Source organism: Pipistrellus hanaki (genome assembly GCF_964339955.1).
Source record: "Pipistrellus hanaki genome assembly, chromosome: 3".
In the NCBI taxonomy this organism is placed as follows: domain Eukaryota; kingdom Metazoa; phylum Chordata; class Mammalia; order Chiroptera; family Vespertilionidae; genus Pipistrellus; species Pipistrellus hanaki.
In genome coordinates, this window is record NC_140505.1 from 13,467,655 (window position 1) to 13,487,971 (window position 20,317).

General features: G+C 46.7%; 2 protein-coding genes across 6 annotated transcripts in view; one reads left to right on the forward strand and one right to left on the reverse strand.

Moving 5' to 3' along the window:
• Positions 1–2,377: 2,377 nt before the first annotated feature.
• CLDN23 (claudin 23) lies at positions 2,378–4,848 on the forward strand. Its single transcript, XM_084877071.1, has one exon. It carries the CDS (start codon positions 3,082–3,084, stop codon positions 3,970–3,972), a length of 891 nt encoding a protein of 296 aa, XP_084733197.1. The 5' UTR covers positions 2,378–3,081; the 3' UTR covers positions 3,973–4,848.
• A 136-nt stretch (positions 4,849–4,984) lies between these two features.
• Positions 4,985–20,317, reverse strand: part of LOC311619085 (low-density lipoprotein receptor-related protein 2-like) — a 57,384-nt gene continuing 42,051 nt past the window's right edge. For all 5 annotated transcript variants that reach the window (XM_084877025.1, XM_084877026.1, XM_084877023.1 and 2 more), the window contains 4 exons: positions 18,918–19,154; positions 16,262–16,733; positions 14,532–14,715; positions 4,985–5,308 (listed from right to left, as the gene is read on the reverse strand). In XM_084877025.1, coding sequence (XP_084733151.1) covers positions 14,568–14,715; positions 16,262–16,733; positions 18,918–19,154 — 857 coding nt within the window. In that variant the 3' untranslated portion in view covers positions 4,985–5,308; positions 14,532–14,567. The remainder of the gene's footprint in view (positions 5,309–14,531; positions 14,716–16,261; positions 16,734–18,917; positions 19,155–20,317) is intronic.

Below are 20,317 nucleotides of genomic sequence, written 5' to 3' on the forward strand. Positions count from 1 at the left end.
AGCCATGTGGCCCTGCAGACCCCACACACAATGGACTGATGGACTGCAGTGGGGAGCACAAACGAAGCTAGCCTGATGCTGGGTTAGCCTGATGCCCAGTCTACTGGGCAGACATAGAATGGAAACTCTGGGCATCTGCTTTAATTCTAGCCCTATTGATGTCACATTGCATCTCTTCCATGGCCGTGAAACTGGACAATGAATGTGTGTAGGCTGCCTGTTACAAGGTAAGCCAATTCAGCAGAGGCAGGGTTGAATCACATTTAAGCATTTTCATTTATTAATATTGCCGGCAACATGGGATTACTGCAGGTCATCCCACAAAAACCTGCTCTACCTGCCCCTTCTACTCCCCTCCCCCATAAGTCAGCTACTAATATTTAGTAGAAGGACAAAGATTACATGGGAAACAGGCAAAAGGAATAAGAATGGGTATGTAAAAGAAATAAAAATGGGTATGTTGGTTACAGGTTATAAGCAATGTGGGCTGGAGGTTGCAAAGGGTACACACCTCTAGGGACTCCCCTGTTTTGGCAACAAGGCTGTTAATTTTTCCATGACGACAGGCAGTTCTTGGATAAGGAGAATGGACCACATTTCGAGGTGGACTTTCAGGTCCCGGAGCATACAACTCCCAGCCAGGTCAGAATGTGCTTAAATCAGAACATAACAGCCACAGTTAACAGAGTATGATTAATATTTCTTACAATTACAGCTAGTCCTCACTAGTCTATTTCTCACTCCCGGCCCTAACAGCAGCACCGAGGGAGATGGGACCTTGGAAACTAGGGGAGTAATTCCACTGAAACAAAGCTTTCTACAATATCCCGCTCTCAGAATTAGACTGAAATTCTAAGACTCAGACATTTCTTTTTCATTGGGTATTGCAAGAAGCCCACTCCCATCAGCAATCAGGTGGAACCAGGAGAACTCTCCACCGATAACAGTAGCACAATATGAATTTACTTAAAGCCAATGAGCCATACACTTAAAAAAAGGTTAAGACTGTACATTCTATGCTTTTCTTATTTTACCACAATTTTTAATTAAAACTTTTTCCAAGAAAGGTAGCAACTCCTATTGTCCACCCAAAAATGTTCAGCTGTACACCTGAAACTATCATAATACAAAATAATATTGACTGTAAACTATAATTTAAACATTAAATGAAAAGATAAAATGTTCAGAATTATTTCAAACAAACGCTTAATTGGATTTTTAGAACATTTTAATTTTAACTAATTTTAAAAGATAGTGAACTTTCATTTTGAGAAATATAGGCTATGAGGAAAATATTGTTAAAAGAGAATATTTAGAAAAATGTCAAATTATGACACAATATAAAACGAACGCTGTCAAACTTTTTATCTCCTTAATAATAATGAAACTAGTATGATGTTACAGCCAGTTCAAAAAAAAAAAAAAAGAATGTAAATAACAAATATATGTAGGCAAACAGGTATGCTAAAATAAATTTAGAAATCAATGCTAAACTGGTCAGTTTACATTCTACTGACAAACTCATTTGCATTTCTATGGACAAGAATCAGTTGGAGGACTTACAGGTTTTCTACAATTTACAGAATTGTAAAATGGCTCGAAAACAATGGAAGGCCACAGGGCCCTATGTAGTTAGATAAATCTGAAAAGTGTGGTAGACCAGACACCCAGTAACATCCCTCTCCTTTAGTGTGTGCCTCAAAATCTTACAGGAGTCTGAGAAATGAAGGAAAATAATCCCTCATCCCTGAAGAGCATTCGCTTTGATTCTTTTGAGTCAAACTTAATCTGGACTATGGAGCATTATATATAGTTGGAGAGAGAGAGAGAGAGAGAGAGAGAGAGAGAGAGAGAGAGAGAGAGAGAGAGAGAGAGAGATCAACGATGAGAAAGAATTATCAGTTGGCTGCTTCCTGCATGACTGCTATTGGGCATTGAGTCCGCAGAGAGAGAGAGAGAGAGAGAGAGAGAGAGAGAGAGAGAGAGAGAGAGATATCAACGATGAGAAAGAATTATCAGTTGGCTGCTTCCTGCATGACTGCTATTGGGCATTGAGTCCGCAACCGGGTATGTGCCCAGACTGGGAATGAAACCTTGACCTCCCGGTTCATGGGTCAGTCAGCACTCAACCACTGAGCCACACCGGCTGAGCCTTCATTAAGCACATTATACCGGTAAATGGAGCAAATCGATCCAGTGCAATATTCGGGCACACGCCTCCGGGTCGTGGTGCACGCGTGCCCCCCCCCCCCCCCCCGGCAACCAGGCTGGGCGTGGCTGCAGGGACCCAGCGGGAAACTTGGAGGGAGGACCGGTGCGCCGGGAGTGGAGGAGGAGAGGACACACCCAGGGCCGGGGCGAGGAGGGGACAGACACTTTGCCAAACGAGATTAGACGAGAAGCATAAAAGCTGCGCAGCCACCGAGCCCAGCTCAGCTGTCCGAGGGCACCGCCTCCTTCCTTCCCCGCCCACGGCCCCGCGGAGCCTCCGGAGGAGCCAGAGGCGGGCCGACCTTTGCTCGCTCGGCCCCGGAGCAGCCCGGCCGGCCGGCCGCGGAGGAGCCAGGCGTTGGCGCTCCCGGACCCCGAGCCCTCCCGGGGCCGCGCCGCTCTCTGCGCGCCCCTCCCGCCCGGACCGGTTTCTGGACGCCCGCACCTCGGACCGGGTTTCGGTCACACCCGCCCGGCCCCGCGAGTGGTTTCGATTGCGGCCGGCCGGGAGGGCGGAGCGGCCGGAGGGCCGGGAGGGAGCTAGGCGAGGGGCGAGCTGCGGGGAGGACCGTCCCGCATCGCGCGCCGACAGCTGCCGGAGAGAGACCGCGGGGCGCAGGCCCCCCCACCGCCCGCGGCGGCCCCCTGCCCACTTCGGGGCCCGAGCCCCGCGCTTCCGGGGCCGTCGGGGCCTGAGATCGCGGGGTCCCAGGACCGAGGAGGCATCGGCGGAGAAGGCGCCAGTGCAGAGGGCGTCGGTGCAAAAGGCCTCGGTGCAGAGCGCATCGGTGCAGTGGGCGTCGGTGCAGAAGGCGTCGGTGCAGGAGGCAGCAGGTGAGCGCCCCCGGGAGCGCGCCCCGCCGCCCGGAGATGCGGACGCCGGCGGCGATGACGCTGGGCATGGTGCTGGCGCCCTGCGGGCTGCTGCTGACCCTCACCAGCACGCTGGCGCCCGGCTGGCGCCTGGTGAAGGGCTTCCTGGACCAGCCGAGGGACGTGGTGCTGTACCAGGGCCTGTGGGACATGTGCCGCGAGCAGAGCAGCCGCGAGCGCGAGTGCGGCCAGCAGGACACGATGGGCTACTTCCAGGCCGAGCCGGTGCTGGTGGCCCGCGCGCTCATGGTCACGTCGCTGGCCGTCACGGGCCTGGGGCTGCTGCTGGCGTCGCTCGGGGTGCGCTGCTGGGAGGACGAGCCCCACTTCGCGCTGGCGGGCGCCTCGGGCGTGGCGCTCTTCGCCGCCGGCCTCCTCAGCCTCATCCCCGTGTCCTGGTACAACCACTTCCTGCAGGACCGCTCCGTCCTGCCCGCGCCAGCCAGCCCGGTCACGGTGGAGGTCAGCTACAGCCTGGTGCTGGGCTACCTGGGCAGCTGCCTGCTGCTGCTGGGCGGCCTGGCGCTGGCGCTCAGCTTCGCGCCCTGGTGCGAGGAGTGCCGCCGCCGCCGCCGCAAGGCGGGGTCCCGCGCCGCCGGCCCGCGCCGCCCCAGCATCAGCACCGTGACCATTGACTGGCCCCAACCCATGCTCCAGCCCGCCATCAAGTACTACAGCGACGGCCAGCACCGGCCGCGGCCCGCCGACGCCGGCCCCGCCGCCCCCGCCAAGCCCAAGGTGGGCTTCCCCATGCCGCGGCCACCGCCCAGGACCTACACCAACCCCCTGGACGTGCTGGACGGGGAGACTGAGGTCAACTCCCAGGGCGCGTCCTCCCGCAGCACCCGGCCCTGCCAGAGCTCCCTGCCCTGCGACTCCGACCTGTAGGGGGCGCCCGCCAGCCAGCCCGGATGGGGGGACTGGCCAGCCACAGTCCAGCTCTGAGCAGCTGGACACACCTGGCTGGGGTGGGAGCCCTGGACCCCTGTCCTGCTCCTGAAAGATGGTTTGGAGGGTGATCGTCCCTTTCCTGCGGCCAAATCGGACTCCGTGGATGATGGATGCAGGTTGGGTTTGGTTTTTCTTTGTAACAGAGGTTAGGTTTTTCTCTCCAGAGGGACCACACCAGGGGCTTCTTTACAGAGGGACAGACTTCTCCTGCTTTGAGCTGAAGGACATGGAGCGACTTTGCATCTTGTTGAGCGGGGACTATAACAATAACAACCAGTCCAGACCAGCCCATAGAGGCTCAAAAACTATTTGACACCTTGAAACCATGTTCTGAAATGCCGACGAACTTTTGCAGTGATGTCATTTAGCGTTATTCATTTCTTTCTGCCATATAATTGCTTTTCATGCAAGCTCTCAGAGACCCGCGTGTTTCTGGCTATGTATGACTGAGGCTCTTAAAAAACGAACTCGGAGCCGTGCACATAACCAGCAGCTAACGTTAGTGGCTTTTATGGAATGAAATGACCTGGTTAACCTATATTTACATTTCTTTATGTACACCTAGCATTTACCTTTTTTTTTATGACTTGTTTTTGGTGTGAAAGTTGAGGTCACACCAGAGTTTCCCTTTTAGAAGCCGAAGAAGAATGGAAGGACTAATGCTATAATGTAGTTTTGTCCCTCGGCTGCCTCGCTCTAGAGAGAGAAGACCAGGGATTAAACGTTGGTGCAGAACAGAACATGCTGATCACATTAGGTTAAAGTGCACGTATTTATATATCTCTCATTTATAAATAAAAGTTGAAAGTGAGACTTTCAGTATGCCCAAAATGTTTATTGTCTCCAGCACAACCTCGGGGAGTTGAAGCCTTCATTACTAACCAGTTCCTGGCAGGTCCTGAAACCCAGCCATTAGATCTCTGCACCTCTCAGCATAAAATTACCAACAGGTGCCAACGGGCCCCACTTCAATGCCTGGCTGCTTTCTTTCCAGGTTCATACTGTTGTCTGTGCGAAGCCAGGTCTACTGTTGAAAAACTGTAAACACCAGTTTCCACCTGAGGTGCGACTAGAAACGGTCACAGGTCGGCAGCCATGTGTTCATGAGCAGGACTAACTTTGCAAGTGATTGATTTCAAGGTGCTTTTAACGGCACCGGATCTCATCTTTACAGCCTGCCCTTGGTAGCCAGTTCGGAGGTAGGAAGGATCCCTCCCGAGAGCTGTGATAACAGCGCTAGAGAACTAACTGAACAGCTCATGCCGCTCGGTACCTGTGGGAGGGATAATACAGATTCACTTCCTTTGCCATTTTGTACTGGAGTTACCCGTTTCTATCTTTTTGTGACCGAACTTTAAAGTGCAGGCATATCCCCTGGGGATCTTTTTTCAAATGCAAATGTAATGGGCCTGGAGGGAGGCCTGAAACTGATTTCCTAAGATCTCCCCAGAGATGCCAAGGCTGATGGCTCCTGGCCGCCACTTGGGGCTGCCAGGCTTTCACTGGGCCTGGGCCTCACTCAAATTTCAGTCCCACAGCAGCACATAATCAGACCTTTGAGAGCTTGCCCTCTCGCTGAGTTAAGGGCTGTCCTCTAGGGAACAGAGGCAGAATGGAGAAAAGGCAACCCGGCTTTTTTCACCTAACACTTCAAAAGCGTGTTAGAGCCCTGGATGGCATGGCTCAGTGGTTAGAAGCATCGCCTGTGCTCCAGAGGGTCAGGGGTTCAATTCCCAGTCAAGGGCATGTACCTGGGTTGCAGGTCTGATCCCCACTCCTGGGGGAGGCAACCATTCTGATGTGTTTTTCTCTCTTCCTTCCCCACCCTCCCTCCTTCCCCTCCCCACTCCCTTCATCTCTTGAGTCAATAAAATAAAATAAAAAATCCACATTCCTTGAATGAGGATATATATATTTTTTTAAATGACTAGCACTCTTGTATTGATAGTTTGAGGAGTGATTCTCTCCAAAATCTTTCCTCTGCATAGGGTTGTTTTCACAGTGTGTTATGAATTTTCCAAGGTCAAGGAAGAGGAGGTCATTGAAGAGGAGGGCAAAAGGGAAGAATTAACAGTACAATATATTTTCAAAAGAGATTAGGCACCTGAGAAATCAGGATCTAGCAGATGACATAAAGACATTGGGTTTGTGGCAAGTGCCAAATTCATTGAATCCTTTCTGCATCATAATACCACATATTCCTAGGGAAGCTCTGATAGAAACAAACTGCCATTTTGTATGTTTTTACTTTTCCTTCCTCGCCAATTATCCACTGGCTTATATTCAAAATATGTCCTCTCTGGAGGTTAAGATTAGCTGCCAAGAAAACTCTATTTTCCCCTACCAACAGATATGAAACCGAAACTTCTTGTGTGTCTTTTTATCTTTATTGTAGGACGTGTTCCCAGGAAACTCCAGGTTGGGCTTGGGCTGCCTGTCGCTGTGTCCAATAATGAAGGCAGGGTGAATCATATTAGCCATTTTTTTTTTTTTTTTTAATAAGGCCAGCCAACCAAGAAAACAGGGTGCTTACAAGCATTTTTTTAAAAATATATTTTATTGATTTTACACAGAGAGGAATTGAGAGGGACAAAGAGTTAGAAATGTCAATGAGAGAAACATTGACCAGCTGCCTCCTGCACACCCCCCACTGGAGATATGCCCACAACCAAGGCACATGCCCTTGACCGGAATCGAATCCGGGACCTTTCAGTCTGCAGGCCGACACTCTATCCACTGAACCAAACCAGTCCCGGCACAAGCATTAAATCCTGCCTTCCAGCAAGTTTCAAAGCACAGGATTATAAAGGGGAAGGGGCTGGGGTGCAGAATGCAGCTATGTGCAAGGCTGAAGGTCCACAGACATCAGCTATTGTAATTAGTCATCAGGCGATGAGATGATATTGATAAGGTGATGTTTTCACTCCTGATGGGTCAGCCTGACCATGCTTATTGGTTCTGCTTTCTGGATTCACAGCTGAGTCACCTCCTCAGTTGCTTTGCTCCTCAGTTTCCTTGAAAAGGAAACGTTAAGAAAAACGTAACCTCCTATCCTATATAATAAAAGCCTAATATGCAAATTGTCCCCTCAGTCAGTCATTGGACTTGAACTGGGAGACTGGGAGTTCACCTGCTCGCTATGATGTGCGCTGACCACCAGGGGGCAGCATGGAATATGGCGGGTACCAAGACACCATGCTGGCAATGGGTGGCAGTGGAGGCACTTCCAGCCCCAATGGGGCCCCTATGAGAGCAGGACCACAGCAGGATGGTGGAGCAGGTGAACGAACAGCACCCGGCCAAGGCAGTGTGAGTGGGGGCCCAATTGCCCTGCCGATCACCCCACAGACAGTGATCAGTGGCAGTTGGGAGTTGGAGGGTGCTGCCATTTGGCTCCCACATGCTGAAGGAGCCAGGCAGGGGGGCCAGCCCCAATCGATCACCCCGCAGGCTGGATGGTGGAGCTGGTGAGGAGGTAGCATCAGGCCAAGGCACAAACTCATGCACCAGGCCTCTAGTCTATATACTGGTGTAAAAGCCCAGTGACAGTTCCAGCAGAATGACCAGTGGCTATGATGCGCACTGTGGCAGCCAATCAGTCTCATCTGGGCCCCAATATCCCCCCACCCTCCAACCCCTCATCCTCGGCCAGCCTGGATCCCAATCTGCCTCCAACACTCCAATTGGAGACAGGGTCAGCCGGCCAACAGCCTTGGCTAGCAGAAATTTGGGGTCTAGGGACCTTGGAGGTTCTCAGTCTTGGGCAGTTGTGCAGGAAAAGCTCTCCTTTGGTGGAGGTGGACCCGGGATCAGGGCACCCAAGTCAGGGTTGGGGTGAGAGGCTTGCCTGGTGGCTGCCGCAGTCCCAGCAGCTGGGCATCTGGCCCAGGCCGGAGCATCCCAGAAATAGGGGCAGTGGGGTGGCTGAGCTCAGGGTGGCACCCAGGAGCTAGGAGACATGAAGCCCAACCTAGGCACTTACCCTTCCTGATCCCAGCAGCACCAGCAGGCAGGCCATGGTGCACAGCAAGGTGCTAGGGTGGCACAGCAGACAGAGGGGAAGCCAGCAGGGAGAGCAAGGCCCCACACCAGCCAGCGCCCCAGAGAGGCGTGGGCAGGGCTGGAGCTGGAAACCATGGTGGAGTGGGCGGGGCTGCAGACCCTCGCCTTTTCAATCTTGGTCTTAAAATTCTGCAGGTGATCAGTGTATTGGTTACGAGGGGGTCAGAGGTCATCCCTGCTTCAAGAGAGAGGACGTGGTGGAAAGTGGCAAGGCCACAGGAGGGATGGGAAATGTTGTGGCCATCTTCGGGAAACACAGCTGCCGAGGTCTTCAGTAACTGTGAACAGATAATAATCTTTGGCCTCCGTTCTACAGAAGAGGAAGCTAAGAGTCCAAGAAGGGAGCCTTCCGCAACACCTCACCCACTTCTCAGACCTGACCCTGTGCAGCTTTGTTCTCGTTGAAAGTAAAGGATCCAAAATGTTTTCCGATCTTTGCTATTTCAGGCAAGAAAGAATTTAGCACTGGTAGTTGGTTCTTGGGAGATCATCGGAAAGCTGGAGGAGTGGGAATGAGGCTGGGCCCCCAGGAAAGACTCCTGGCCAGCGGGAGGAGCTGCCCCTCCGCCACAACTGAATTCTAGGACACCCTGGCTCAGCTGTGACCTCTGCAAGTGCCCTCCAGCTCCCGCAAACAGGTCACTGCCTCTGCCACAACTGCCTGTGCACAGCCTGCATTCCGCTGCAGAAAACTTCCACATCTCCGCAAACATGATCACCAGCAGCAAACAGTCCAAACTGCGGAAGACACCTCTGCCCCACTTCGACCTTCAAAATATTGTGCAAGGGCATTCAACCAGCAGAAACGAATTCCTATACAGAAACTTATTAGCTGCTAAGGAGTTCGGGCAATTTCAGACTTTCACGTAGGAGTGATACCTTGCCAATGTGCCCCATGTGCCTGTATTGATAAAAATGGGGTCCGGCTGGTGGGGCTCAGTGGTTGAGCATTGATCTATGAACCAGAAGGTCATGATTTGATTCCCAGTCAGGTTTCGGGCTTGATCCTCAGTACAGGGGGTGCAGGAGGCAACTGATCAGTGATTCTTTCTCACCATTGATGTTTTATTTTATCTATCTCTTCCTCTCCCTCCCTCTGAAATCAATAAGTATGTTTTTAAATGGGGTCATGCTGTATATATGTGTGATAATGTGTTTTTCACTTCATAGATCACTAATGTCTTTCCTGTTAAAACCATACTTATAGAACATTATTTGTTTATTTATTTATCATTCATTTTCATTTATCTCAGAGAAAAGGGAGAGAGAAAGAAACATTGATGTGAGAGAGAAACATTGTTCTGTTGTTTCCCGCACTCATTGGACTGGATATTGAATCTGCGACCTGGGCATGTGCCCTGACTGGCAATCAATCCACCACTTTCTGGTGTATGGGATGATGCTATGCTGGTACCCTGACCCAAAATTCCAGCCACCAGAACTGTGATAAAAGTACAATTCTGTTGTTTAAGCCACAGAAATCTACCTAATAAAAGAGTAATATGCTAATTGACGTAGGCATCCCATACCACCCCAGCTGCTCCGGGCCTCTGGGCAGTGTGGGAAGGCGGAAAGGCAGCTCTGGGCTGGAGCAGAAAGGCGGCTCTGGCCAGAGCGAAGGTGGTGCCAGCAGGCAGGGGAAGGAAGGCTCATTCTTGCACAAATCTTCATGCATCGGACCTCTAGTTTATGATATTTTGCTATGGTTGTCTGAGCTGACTAATCTTTATATTCTATGTATATAAAAGCCTAAGCGACCAAACGACCAAATGACCAGTTAACTGGTCACTATGACACGCAATAACCACCAGGGGACAGATGCTTAATGCAGGAGCTGCCCTCTGGTGGTCAGTGCACTCCCACAGCCAACATCCCAGGGCCAGCCAACCTCCCGCAGTCCCTCCTCCCAGCCTCCTGGCCTCAATCGGGGCCTATCAGGGCTAGCAGGGCAGAGGGACTCCACCTGTGCATGAATTTGTGCACTGGGCTTCTCGTTCACATATAAGAAACTTAACCCCCTATTCACATAAATGTATGTGTTCTAAGATTTAAGATAATATGATTACTTTTCAGATGAATTCAGGTGCTCTATCTATCAAGTTGTAGGTCCCCCCTATCAAAAGTACATGTCCCCTTGTTTTCCCCCATTTACCCCCTCCCAGCCCTCACCCCCCTTTTACATTTTTTTGCTCTTAAAGATATCCAACCTGGCATGGAAAGAGACTCCTGTGTCTGGCCTGGTCTGGCTTGGGCCTGAGGGCCATTCTCTGCCACAGCACAGAAACTGAGTTTGAAACTCAAGATGCTGGAGGAGGCCAGCATCTCAGGAATTGCTGTTGTGGGTGAAAACTCACCCATAAACTTAATACCAGCTCCCTAGCAACCATACCACAGAAGAGACAATGATGGGAAATAGCACAGCCACCTTGCCTCAAGCCCTACACACCTATCATATGCCGTTGCAACTCATTTTTAATAGTCCTAATTGCATACAAAGTATGTGTTCTCACTGAATGGGTGAAGTCTTCTCAAGATTGCTCAAGCTATGCCGGGAGGAAGGAGGAATGTGAAAGGAGAGCCGGCATTGCATTAGGGTAGTGCCTGTTCTACCCGCTCGCATGTCTGGCTGGCTGCATGCCCTCACTTAGGAGGGGTGAGGTTTTTAGCACACACTGTCCATCCCTTGGGGAGGCTGTGGGAGGAACTGTCAGAGATGCTTCAGCCACCGCCCTCTTTATTTCCAAGATCTTTATCTCCTAAGTTTTTGGGCGCCTGTCAGTTTGTCAGCACCCTGGTGGATACCCTGGAAAACAAACTATTTCAGGCCCCCACCTTCATGGAACTCACACAGTCTAGTGTGAGAGATGCTTACAAGGAAAATACAATATATAATAAGCCAGGGTCAAGGGCTGGAGAAAAGAGTGATATTTTAGGGAAGGTGGTCAGATACTCAGCAGAGAAATTAAAGAGGGAGAGAGGACACTCTGTCTGAGGAATAGCCACCTCAGTTCCACTGCTTCACTAAGCTTGCTTTCGCTTTAAGCTCTAAAAACAAATTTTAAAAGGGAGACTTAGTGTGAAATTTTTCCCACATAAAGTCAAGAACCCACACACTACAGGCCAGCCTGAGGCCGACCCACTCCAGGCCCAGCTCCTGTCGGTAACACTAACAGCCTAAGGCCTGCACTCACTGAACTTCAGTTTTCTCACTTGTACAACTGGGAAGACTGGGTTGGATGTTAGCAGAGGGCCTGTCTGAATGTAATATTCTGAGAGTGAAGGTTAAGAATTAGATGGGGCTCAGGGGAGAAACATGAAATGTGAACAGTGAAGGCTGGGGAAACAGATAGATCTGTAAAATTAGTGATTGGTCTGATAGCAACAAACTGCATGATCTTCTCCTAGGTTTCTCTGAATTTCATAAACCTCCCAGTAGTTAAAATAGTAGGACTTTCGTACACCCTCCCATCATCCATACATGAGGTTTTATAAGGAATTCAAGTTTAATGTCTGCAATAGACATACTGCTCCATCTATTAAGTGGAGGGAAATTAACCTGTTAACCGGGAAGTTCCCTTTTTAATTACGCAACGTACAACGGGCGCATACGTACTCTTTCACTAGGACGTGTCAGTACGTCACACCCAGTGGACGTAATTTTATATTATTATTATTTTTATTTATACTTAATTAAAATAAATGAAATATATATTTTTTCGTTTATTTATATAAAAAGCACAACGCAAAATACAAAATTACAAACAAATAGAAAAGAATACCAACAAAAAAATGGAAACATCGAATTAAAAAATTATAGCCGAAACTGGTTTGGCTCAGTGGATAGAGCTTCGGCCTGCGGACTGCAAGGTCCCGGGTTCGATTCCAATCAGAGGCATGTACCTTGGTTGCGAGCGCATCCCCAGTAGAGGGTGTGCAAGAGGCAGCTGATCGATGATTCTCTCTCATCGATGTTTCTAACTCTCTATCCCTCTCTCTTCCTCTCTGTAAAATATCAATAAAATATAAAAAATTATAAATTTTACAAACAATTATAAAGATTACAAAAAATATATACCATCCCTCTCAGGGCACAACATATATTTCAAGGACATATTCATATGTCCTACCCGTTCCCGATAGTGTTTATGTTTGACGTATTTATAGGTCCCGCTCGTTTAACAGGTTAAATAAGAAATTAATATCTTATAAAGAGACTAGAGGCCCAGAGCATGAAAATTCATGTACTGGAGGGGAGTCTCTCAACCTGGCCTGCCCCCTCTCACAGTCCAGGAGCCCTCAGGGGTGGGAGGCAACCCAGCAATCAAGGGAAGGCAACGCCCCCATCACACTACTCCTGCTGCCACTGCCGGTAGCTCAAGCCTTGGCTGGCCCTGGTTACCTGAGCCTTGGGAGGCCCTGGGTGGCTGGGCAGCCGCCATCAGAAGCTTAATTGTGCATTGGGCATTGGCTGGGCAGCCAGCATCCAAGGCTTGCTTGCACCTTGGGCTGGCCCTGGGCGGCTGTGCAGCTGCCATCCAAGGCTTGCCTGCACTTTGGACATCAGCTGAGCAGCCACCTCCCAGGCTTGCCTGTGCCTTGGGCTGGCCCTGGCCAGCTGGGGGGCTAAGGGAACAATAAAAAATTTTACAAATTTCCAGAAAAAGTGAGTATTAACTATGCAGCAAAAATTGAGACAGTGAGTGGTAGGGAACTAACCCTTGGACATTTACTGCAGTGCAGAAACCTGACCTCTCTCCTAAAAGGTAAAGATTTAAGATAAACCATTCCCTTTTGTAAGATGGAGGGGAAAAGTTCAGAGAAACTAAGTAGCTTAAAGTTATCCCCAGAGCCAAGATTCAAATCCAGAACCCCTGACTGTTCTGGGCGGGTACTGGGATCAGAAAGTTTCTGCTGATAAGCCATGACCTAAGTAACATGGGGATCATACTGAAATCAACTCCCCCTAACAAAACTAGATGACTGCCTCCGATCAAAAAAGCAGTTATTTTAGCCCTAGCCGGTTTGGCTCAGTGGATAGAGTGTCTGCCTGTGGACTGAAGGGTCCTGGCTTCAATTCTAGTCAAGCTTGCATACCCAGGTTGCAGGCTTGATCCCGAAAAGGTGCAGGAGGCAGTCAATCGATGATTTTCTCTCATCATTGATGTTTTTCTTTCTTTCCCTCTCCCTTCCTCTCTGAAATCAATAAAAATATATTAAAAATAAAATACAGTCAATGTAATTCATCACCTCTCAAAGTCTCTTCCTGCCCTTTAAAAAAATTTATATATATATATATAATTGATTTTTTTACAGAGAGGAAGGGAAAGGGATAGAGAGTCAGAAACATTGATAGGAGAGAAACATCAATCAGCTGCCTCCTGCACACCCACTGGGGATGTGCCCCCAACCAATGTACATGCCCTTGACAGGAATAGAACCTGGGACTGGTCAGTCCACAGGCTGACGCCCTATCCACTGGACCAAACTGGCCAGAGCTCTTCCTGCCCTTTAAAAAAAGAAAGAAAGAAAGAAAGAAAGAAAGAAAGAAAGAAAGAAAGAAAGAAAGAAAGAAAGAAAGAAAGGAAAAGCAGTTATTTTAATAAGAAGCTGACATTGGCCACAAACTGTTCCAGAAGTTAAAATAGTACACAATGAAGTGTATAAACAGTTTTTATTGAGATGTTTCCGCTCCTTAAAAAAAAAAAAAAATCAGATTTAAATCTGTTTGCAAAGAGGTCAACAATTCCTGTAAGAAAAGAGAGTTCAAGTTAGAGAATATGCGCTACATTAAAACAAAGCAAAAATAAAGAGATGGTTGAGCTATGCAGAAGTTGGAAGAAATCAAAGGGAGCTATAAATTTCAGGAGCAATTCCAACTAATGCTGATAACATCCCACAGCCCACCCCACAATAGGACTGACCTCCTTGTGGGAGTCCACCAGAAGCTGAAGCTCTTTTTCTTTTTAAATTTTTTTAACACAATTTATTTATTTAATTATTTTTATTTTTTAAATCATTACCTGAGGATATTTTCCCATTGATTTTTTTTTTTTTTTTTTTTTTAGACAGAGTGGGAAGGGAGAGAAGAGGAGGACAAAAAGAAGGGGAGGGAGAGAGAGAGGCATTGATGTGAGAGAAATACATCAATTGGTTTCCTCCTACACATGCTCTGACCAGGCCCAGGGATCAAGCCTACAACTGAGGTATGTGCCCTTAACTGGGCACATACTTCAGTCCACTGGCCCACACTCTAACCATTGAGTCAAGCTGGCTAGGGCAAAATCTGAATTTCTTGATCACTATTTCATGCATGTTTCACTCCGGTTTGAATAACTAAAAATTGAACAGAGTCTAAAGACAAAAGAATTCCTGACCATTCATTTGATAGACATAATGGCATCATTCTCTAGATCACACTGCCTCCTTTCACCCACCTAGGATCTTCAGAAGGGTCATTGTGTAACTATCTCTCAAGAATCTGTTTTCAGCAGCGACACTTCCAGGCACACCTGTTCATCATAGGCTTCATTGACAAAGGTCTCACTGCTCATCAGAGTCTCTGCTTCTTGGTCATGTTCTTTAGGGCTGGTCAGATTTCTTGATGAGGCTGTACTATTTCTAGACATCAAAGAAACAAAGTCAAAAGAGTTGTTCCTTCGGGTAGTAGCTGGAATTGGCCAATGTTTAGAAAGGGACAACTTGTGCCCTAGTCAAGATTATGTTTTAAGGAATTATGCAGTTCTAATTGTCTTTTTAGCAACACAAACAAACTGGAATAGGCAGCTCTTGAGTCAATTATTATTCGTGACTAGGCACCCATTTAACTTCTGAAATGATACATCGTCTCAACTGAGGGGAACGCGGGAAAGGGAGTCAATGGGTGCTGAATCCAAGGACAGGTAAGTGGCACCTGGACACAAGCAACAAGTTAAGGTGGTGACAATCAGACCCCAAGGGAAGCATCTCAGTCATCTTAATAGGAACCACTTAGCTATGACGAACCAGTACCACCTTGGGCAAAAGCAAATGGCTTCTCCTGGCCTTTTCTTCAGTCTGTAATGTGAAGGCTGGACAGAGATGTAACTTTTACAACTTTTGTCATCTCTATATTGCTTGATACATAGGCTGTTTAATGTCTACTTATCTAAGCAGTTTTTCAATTATTATAGCTCCCTACTCTGAATCTTATTTTACCATCATTCCTACTCTAAATCATGATTTTTTTTATTTTCTAAAGTTTTACATATGTCTTCTTTTACCCCAATTGACCCCTCTACAGCCAGCCATTCCCAAGCCAGGCAAGCCCCCACCGCCCCAGTGTCTGTGTCCATTTAAATCGTGACTTTCGTTATTCTTGTTTGTTTCTTTAATCCAGTGATTCTCTAGCTCTTTGACAAAACAATGTTTTTGCTTTAAATATTTCCTGAGTTTCTTTGTTTCACCTCCTGTTATGGGATGAGTGGTGTCTCTTCCAAATTCATATGGCAAAGTCGTGAACTCCATTACCTTAGAATATAGTCATATTTGCAAAGAGAGTCTTTAAAGAAGTAATTATGTTAAAAGGAGGTCATTAGTTTGGGCCCTAAACTAATATGACTGTGTCCAAGAAGAAGAGATCAGGACACAGACATACAGAGAGGAACGACCATGGAAGAAACAGAGCAGCCTGCATCTACAATTCAAGGAGAAACCAGCCCTCAGCCTCAGAATAAACCAACCCCACTGATACATTGATTCCAGACTTCCAGCCTCCAAAACTGTGAGAAAATACATTTCTGTTGTTTAATACCCCCCCACTCTGTGGTATTTGTTATAGCAGCCCGAGCAAACTAATACACCTCTCCTAACAAATTCTTCCTCCGAACAATCATTGGCACCAGTTCTGCTTTATGGCAGGAGGGGGGATGAATCTCTTCACTCATCCCTGAGATTGTGGCACTTACAACTGTTGAGATTTATCTGCCCCAGGTATCACTCAAAAAGATGGTCCCAATTATTATTTTTTTTCCAGGTCATGTGACAGGGGAGGCTGCTTCATCACCTCAAGCCTTTCTCAGAGGACAGATTTCTAGAGTAGAATCCTACCTCCAACCCCATCAATCTTATTTCAGAAGAGACTTCTTTGGAATAAAACTCTCCCATCAGGACATTAAGAGCTGCTCACCTTTTTAGTTCATGTTCTTTCCTGAAATACACAAATGCTCCCAGAGCTACCAGAACAGCTGGCAAGGTGATGGTTAAGCTGAGGGCGATGTAGCTCAGGCCAGGTCCATGCACTGCTTCTTCACAGAAGTCTCCACCATATTCCAGGGGACAGCTGCATTTCCTCAGCTCTCCTTCCATTGTGCAGATTCCCCTCCCATTGCAGAAATCGCTGCTACAGGGCAGATGTTTTGCCCCCTGTGAGTCCTTGGGCTGAGCAAGCTTCCCTCTTTCGTTGGTTTCTGAGGTCTTGCTTTCTCTATCAGGAATCGAGGGGATCAGTGTTTCTCTACCAGGATAATTTGTCCTTTCCGGACCCAGATATTTAGAGTTGGTGGGCTTGGTAGCCTGGAGAGGATGGGCAGCTTTAGGAGTAACCCTTTTTCCAGCCTCTAGCTTTCCAACTGTTGAATGGGTTTTAGCTGGATAGGTACCTACAAAATCAGTAGGTAGGAATATGGATATATACACATATTTGTCTGTTAAGAAATATTTCAGAAGAACGAGAATTCTAAAGGACTAAAGCAGATACGGTTGAAATTATAAAATCGTAAATCACTATTATTACTTTGGACCAAATTAAAAAATCTATTAAAATTTATATTAAAAACTGCATATCTTACAGCACTTAAAATGTTTGGTTTCAGGAACAGCCTATTGACCATACCCATCTACTTTTGGATGATAGTATGTACAGGTTAGCCAAGATAGATTTCATCAATTACTATGATTTATTCTATAAGGATTAGTGTGGTAGATCTGAATAGTAAATGTACAGGCTAGAAAGATTTTCTTTAAAATGTAAGTATATAGGCATTTCAAACTTTTTGAGTTCCAGGAAACTATAGGTTTTAGCAAGATCTACAAGTTGCAAGTATTGAACCAGATTGGTGGTAGGAGGGGCACACATTAGGTGGGCAGTGGGTAACAGGGTGCTTCTAACCACAGAGGAATCTGAAGTTGAGTTTATGTTTAAGGTACTTCACTATATTCTCTGTCATTGTTGGCACAAGGGTTATTCCGCATGTGAACACTAAAGACCAAAGTAAATATTAGCAATGAAACTACTCTTGCCTCTTTCTTAAGCTGGTTCACAGGAGTGTTTCCACTCCTGGACAGTCTAGGGTCCCTTGTGACAAGGTATATCCAGAGGAAGCCAATCTAACTTTATGCACCTAGGACCACCTCCCTCCAAAACAAGTTATGCAAAAGTCAGAGTGAAATCATTATTAAGGAGCAGAGTTAACTCTTGGGCCCCAGTCACCAGCGATGGGAGAACAAGGGAAGGTATGTTAGATTTCTGGTTTAGCTTTAAAACCAGGTGATGAGGGTGATAAACATCTCATTCATTGACACGCCCCACCTGGAGTCACTGCCTACACAGGGCTTTCAGCAAAACCACCCTCATTGGCAAGACCATAGAATCAATTCTTGGAAAATCCATTGTCTTTCCTAGTTAAAAGAAGTGATAAGGGTTAATAGTTTGTCTTCCAGCCAGTCGGGTTTTAGGAGATGAGAATTTAAATTGAGAAGTAATGAGAACTGTTCCCTGTAAGATTCATTTTTCAAGTATTTTTCTTTACTAGTTATGACTAGTCTCAGTACCAGTCTCAGTATCTGAGCAGCTATATCTAATTCTGCTCGTAACCACCATCCTCTTCAATTCTATAGCTTATAGGACCTGGATATCACTGGAGCTGGAGCTATGGAATTGGAGGGTGGCGATTACAAGCAGAATTAGATATAGCTGCTCAGATGACTGGGCATGAAAAGGCTGTTCCATGAAGGCACTATTTGGCACAGTATTTCTATAACAGCCATTTATGGTCATCATTAAAGTTCTAGTATGGCAGCTTTATACACATTCTCTTGTATTCCTTAATGCCTCTGTGAGGTAGAAAGTGCTATTTCCACAAAAAGGGGGAAACAAGATAGGACAAATAGTTTGCCTAACCAACTTCCCCTGGGCTATGCTTACCAAGTGATTGATCAAAAATGTACTGAGTCAAATCTAGGTTAAATGAGTGTTCTTTCAGGCAACATACAGTCTAACCCTTTAGAGCTCACTATCACATTACCTGTTCTAAAATCAGTATAGAGGCACATCAGCTTTTTACAAGGGGTTCAAATCTATATCCAATTGCCCCATCGGAAGTATCCTATTGTTCAGTTTAAAGAGTGTACAGTGATAATGTGGTAATAGTCTACACTAATAAAAGAGAAAGATGCAAGTTGACCGTATATTCACAATGCCCACCATCCAATCAGGAGTGAGTATGCAAATCAACCCAAAAAATTGGTGGGTTAATTTGCATACATGGGCGCTAAGTGGCCAGGGGAAGGGGCAGACACTTGCATCATCACCATGGCAACAATGCAGGCATTCCATCACCCCAGCTGCTCTAGAAAGGCAGAAAGGTGGCTCCAGGCCAGAGTGAATACAGAAAGGTGAATCCAGCTGGAACAAAAGCGATGCCAGCAGCCAGGGAAAGAAAGGCCCATTCTTGCATGAATCTTTGTGCATTGGGCATCTTGTTTCCCTAAAAGCCTAAGGAATATTGAGGAATTAGATATTATTAAAAGTAAGCCAGTCATGGTGATGAATAGGAGCTACTCACAGCCCATTTCGTCAGATGCATCCAGACAGTCAGCACGACCATCACACACTTGATCCATGGAAATGCATTTCTGACCATCCTTACAGGCTTGTAATGGTGCAGAGCATTGGACAGCTTCAATACATCTGTTTGTGTCAGCCAAGTAGTAGCCACTGGAACATTTACAAGTCTGTCCTTCAGGGTTTGGTAAACAAATATGGCTACATCCTCCATTGTCTTTTGAGCAGCTGTTACTACCTGTGGATCCCCAACCCCCCAAAATATACTGATTTAGATTTATTTTTCCAGAAGGATCTTCTGAAAACACACTATCAGAGTTATAAGATCCAGATATTTTTCCCACAGGAGACATCGCATCAATTTAATTTCTTTTAGTCAACTAGGTACCAAGTGTTTGGTGATTCTTCTTCATGGATAAGAATGGCTCTAGAAACCTATGAGTTCAGACAACAGGTGGGCTTAAGAAAAATTGAGGTAAACTCTGACTCATTCAAAAACCCATTGTGACTTCTCTTCTTCCCTCACACCAAGCACCCAGCATCAGAGCTAGAAGGGTCTTACAAACAAAGCCCTCTTTAGATGAAAATATGGAGGCTATGGTTTCTATGATCCCTCTAAGAATAATAGATAGAGAACAAATTGGTGGTTGCTAGAGGATGGGGGGAGTTTTGGGGGGAGAGAGAAAAAAAGAGAGAAGAGTCTGATTAAGTCAGCCATTTATAGCTTCCCATAATTCTTCAAAGCTTATATCTTATATCTAGATGTGAAGTTTTACCTTTTAAGATATTCCAGGAATTGTGGAATAGGTATGCTTGTAATCTACAATAGATAAAACCTACTTTAAGGTGACAGAGACCCTCCTCTGGTTCTCAGAATTAAGCAACAGATTATCATCAATTTTATGATGTGACCATTTATCACTGAAGAATTCTAAAAGGTTCATCCTGCAAAGTCAAGACTTTAGAGTTTAAGCATGACTAATAGCAGCCAGAAAGGTTAGCTTTGGAAAACAAAGCAGTGGGGCAGCATTCTCTTAAGACTAATATGTATACTCAATTATGGTGGTCATAGGTATGATGAACTATTTGAGCTCACATTGTTGGGGTTAATCTCCACTAGGAACAGATTACTACTTCAACTAAGCCCATCATCATCTTCCCCCAAAATTCAGGCAGGCACTCCATTTGTCCATAAGAAAGGTAGAGAAAAATATCTGAGCACCATCCCCAGTTGATATTTCAAGGTTTAGTTGACATCACAAGTAGATACAAATGACAATGAGTAGAATGAAAACACCCTCTACTTTAGAGCTAAAAAGGTTATTTTATTATACCACTAGAGGCCCATTGCAGGAAGATTCTTGCAATGGGGCTTCCTGCTGCAATCGCAGCCCCACCTGC

Coding starts and splice junctions, on each gene's coding strand:
- CLDN23 (XM_084877071.1), top strand. CDS start 3,082: ATGCGGACGCCGGCGGCGATGACGCTGGGCATGGTGCTGGCGCCCTGC.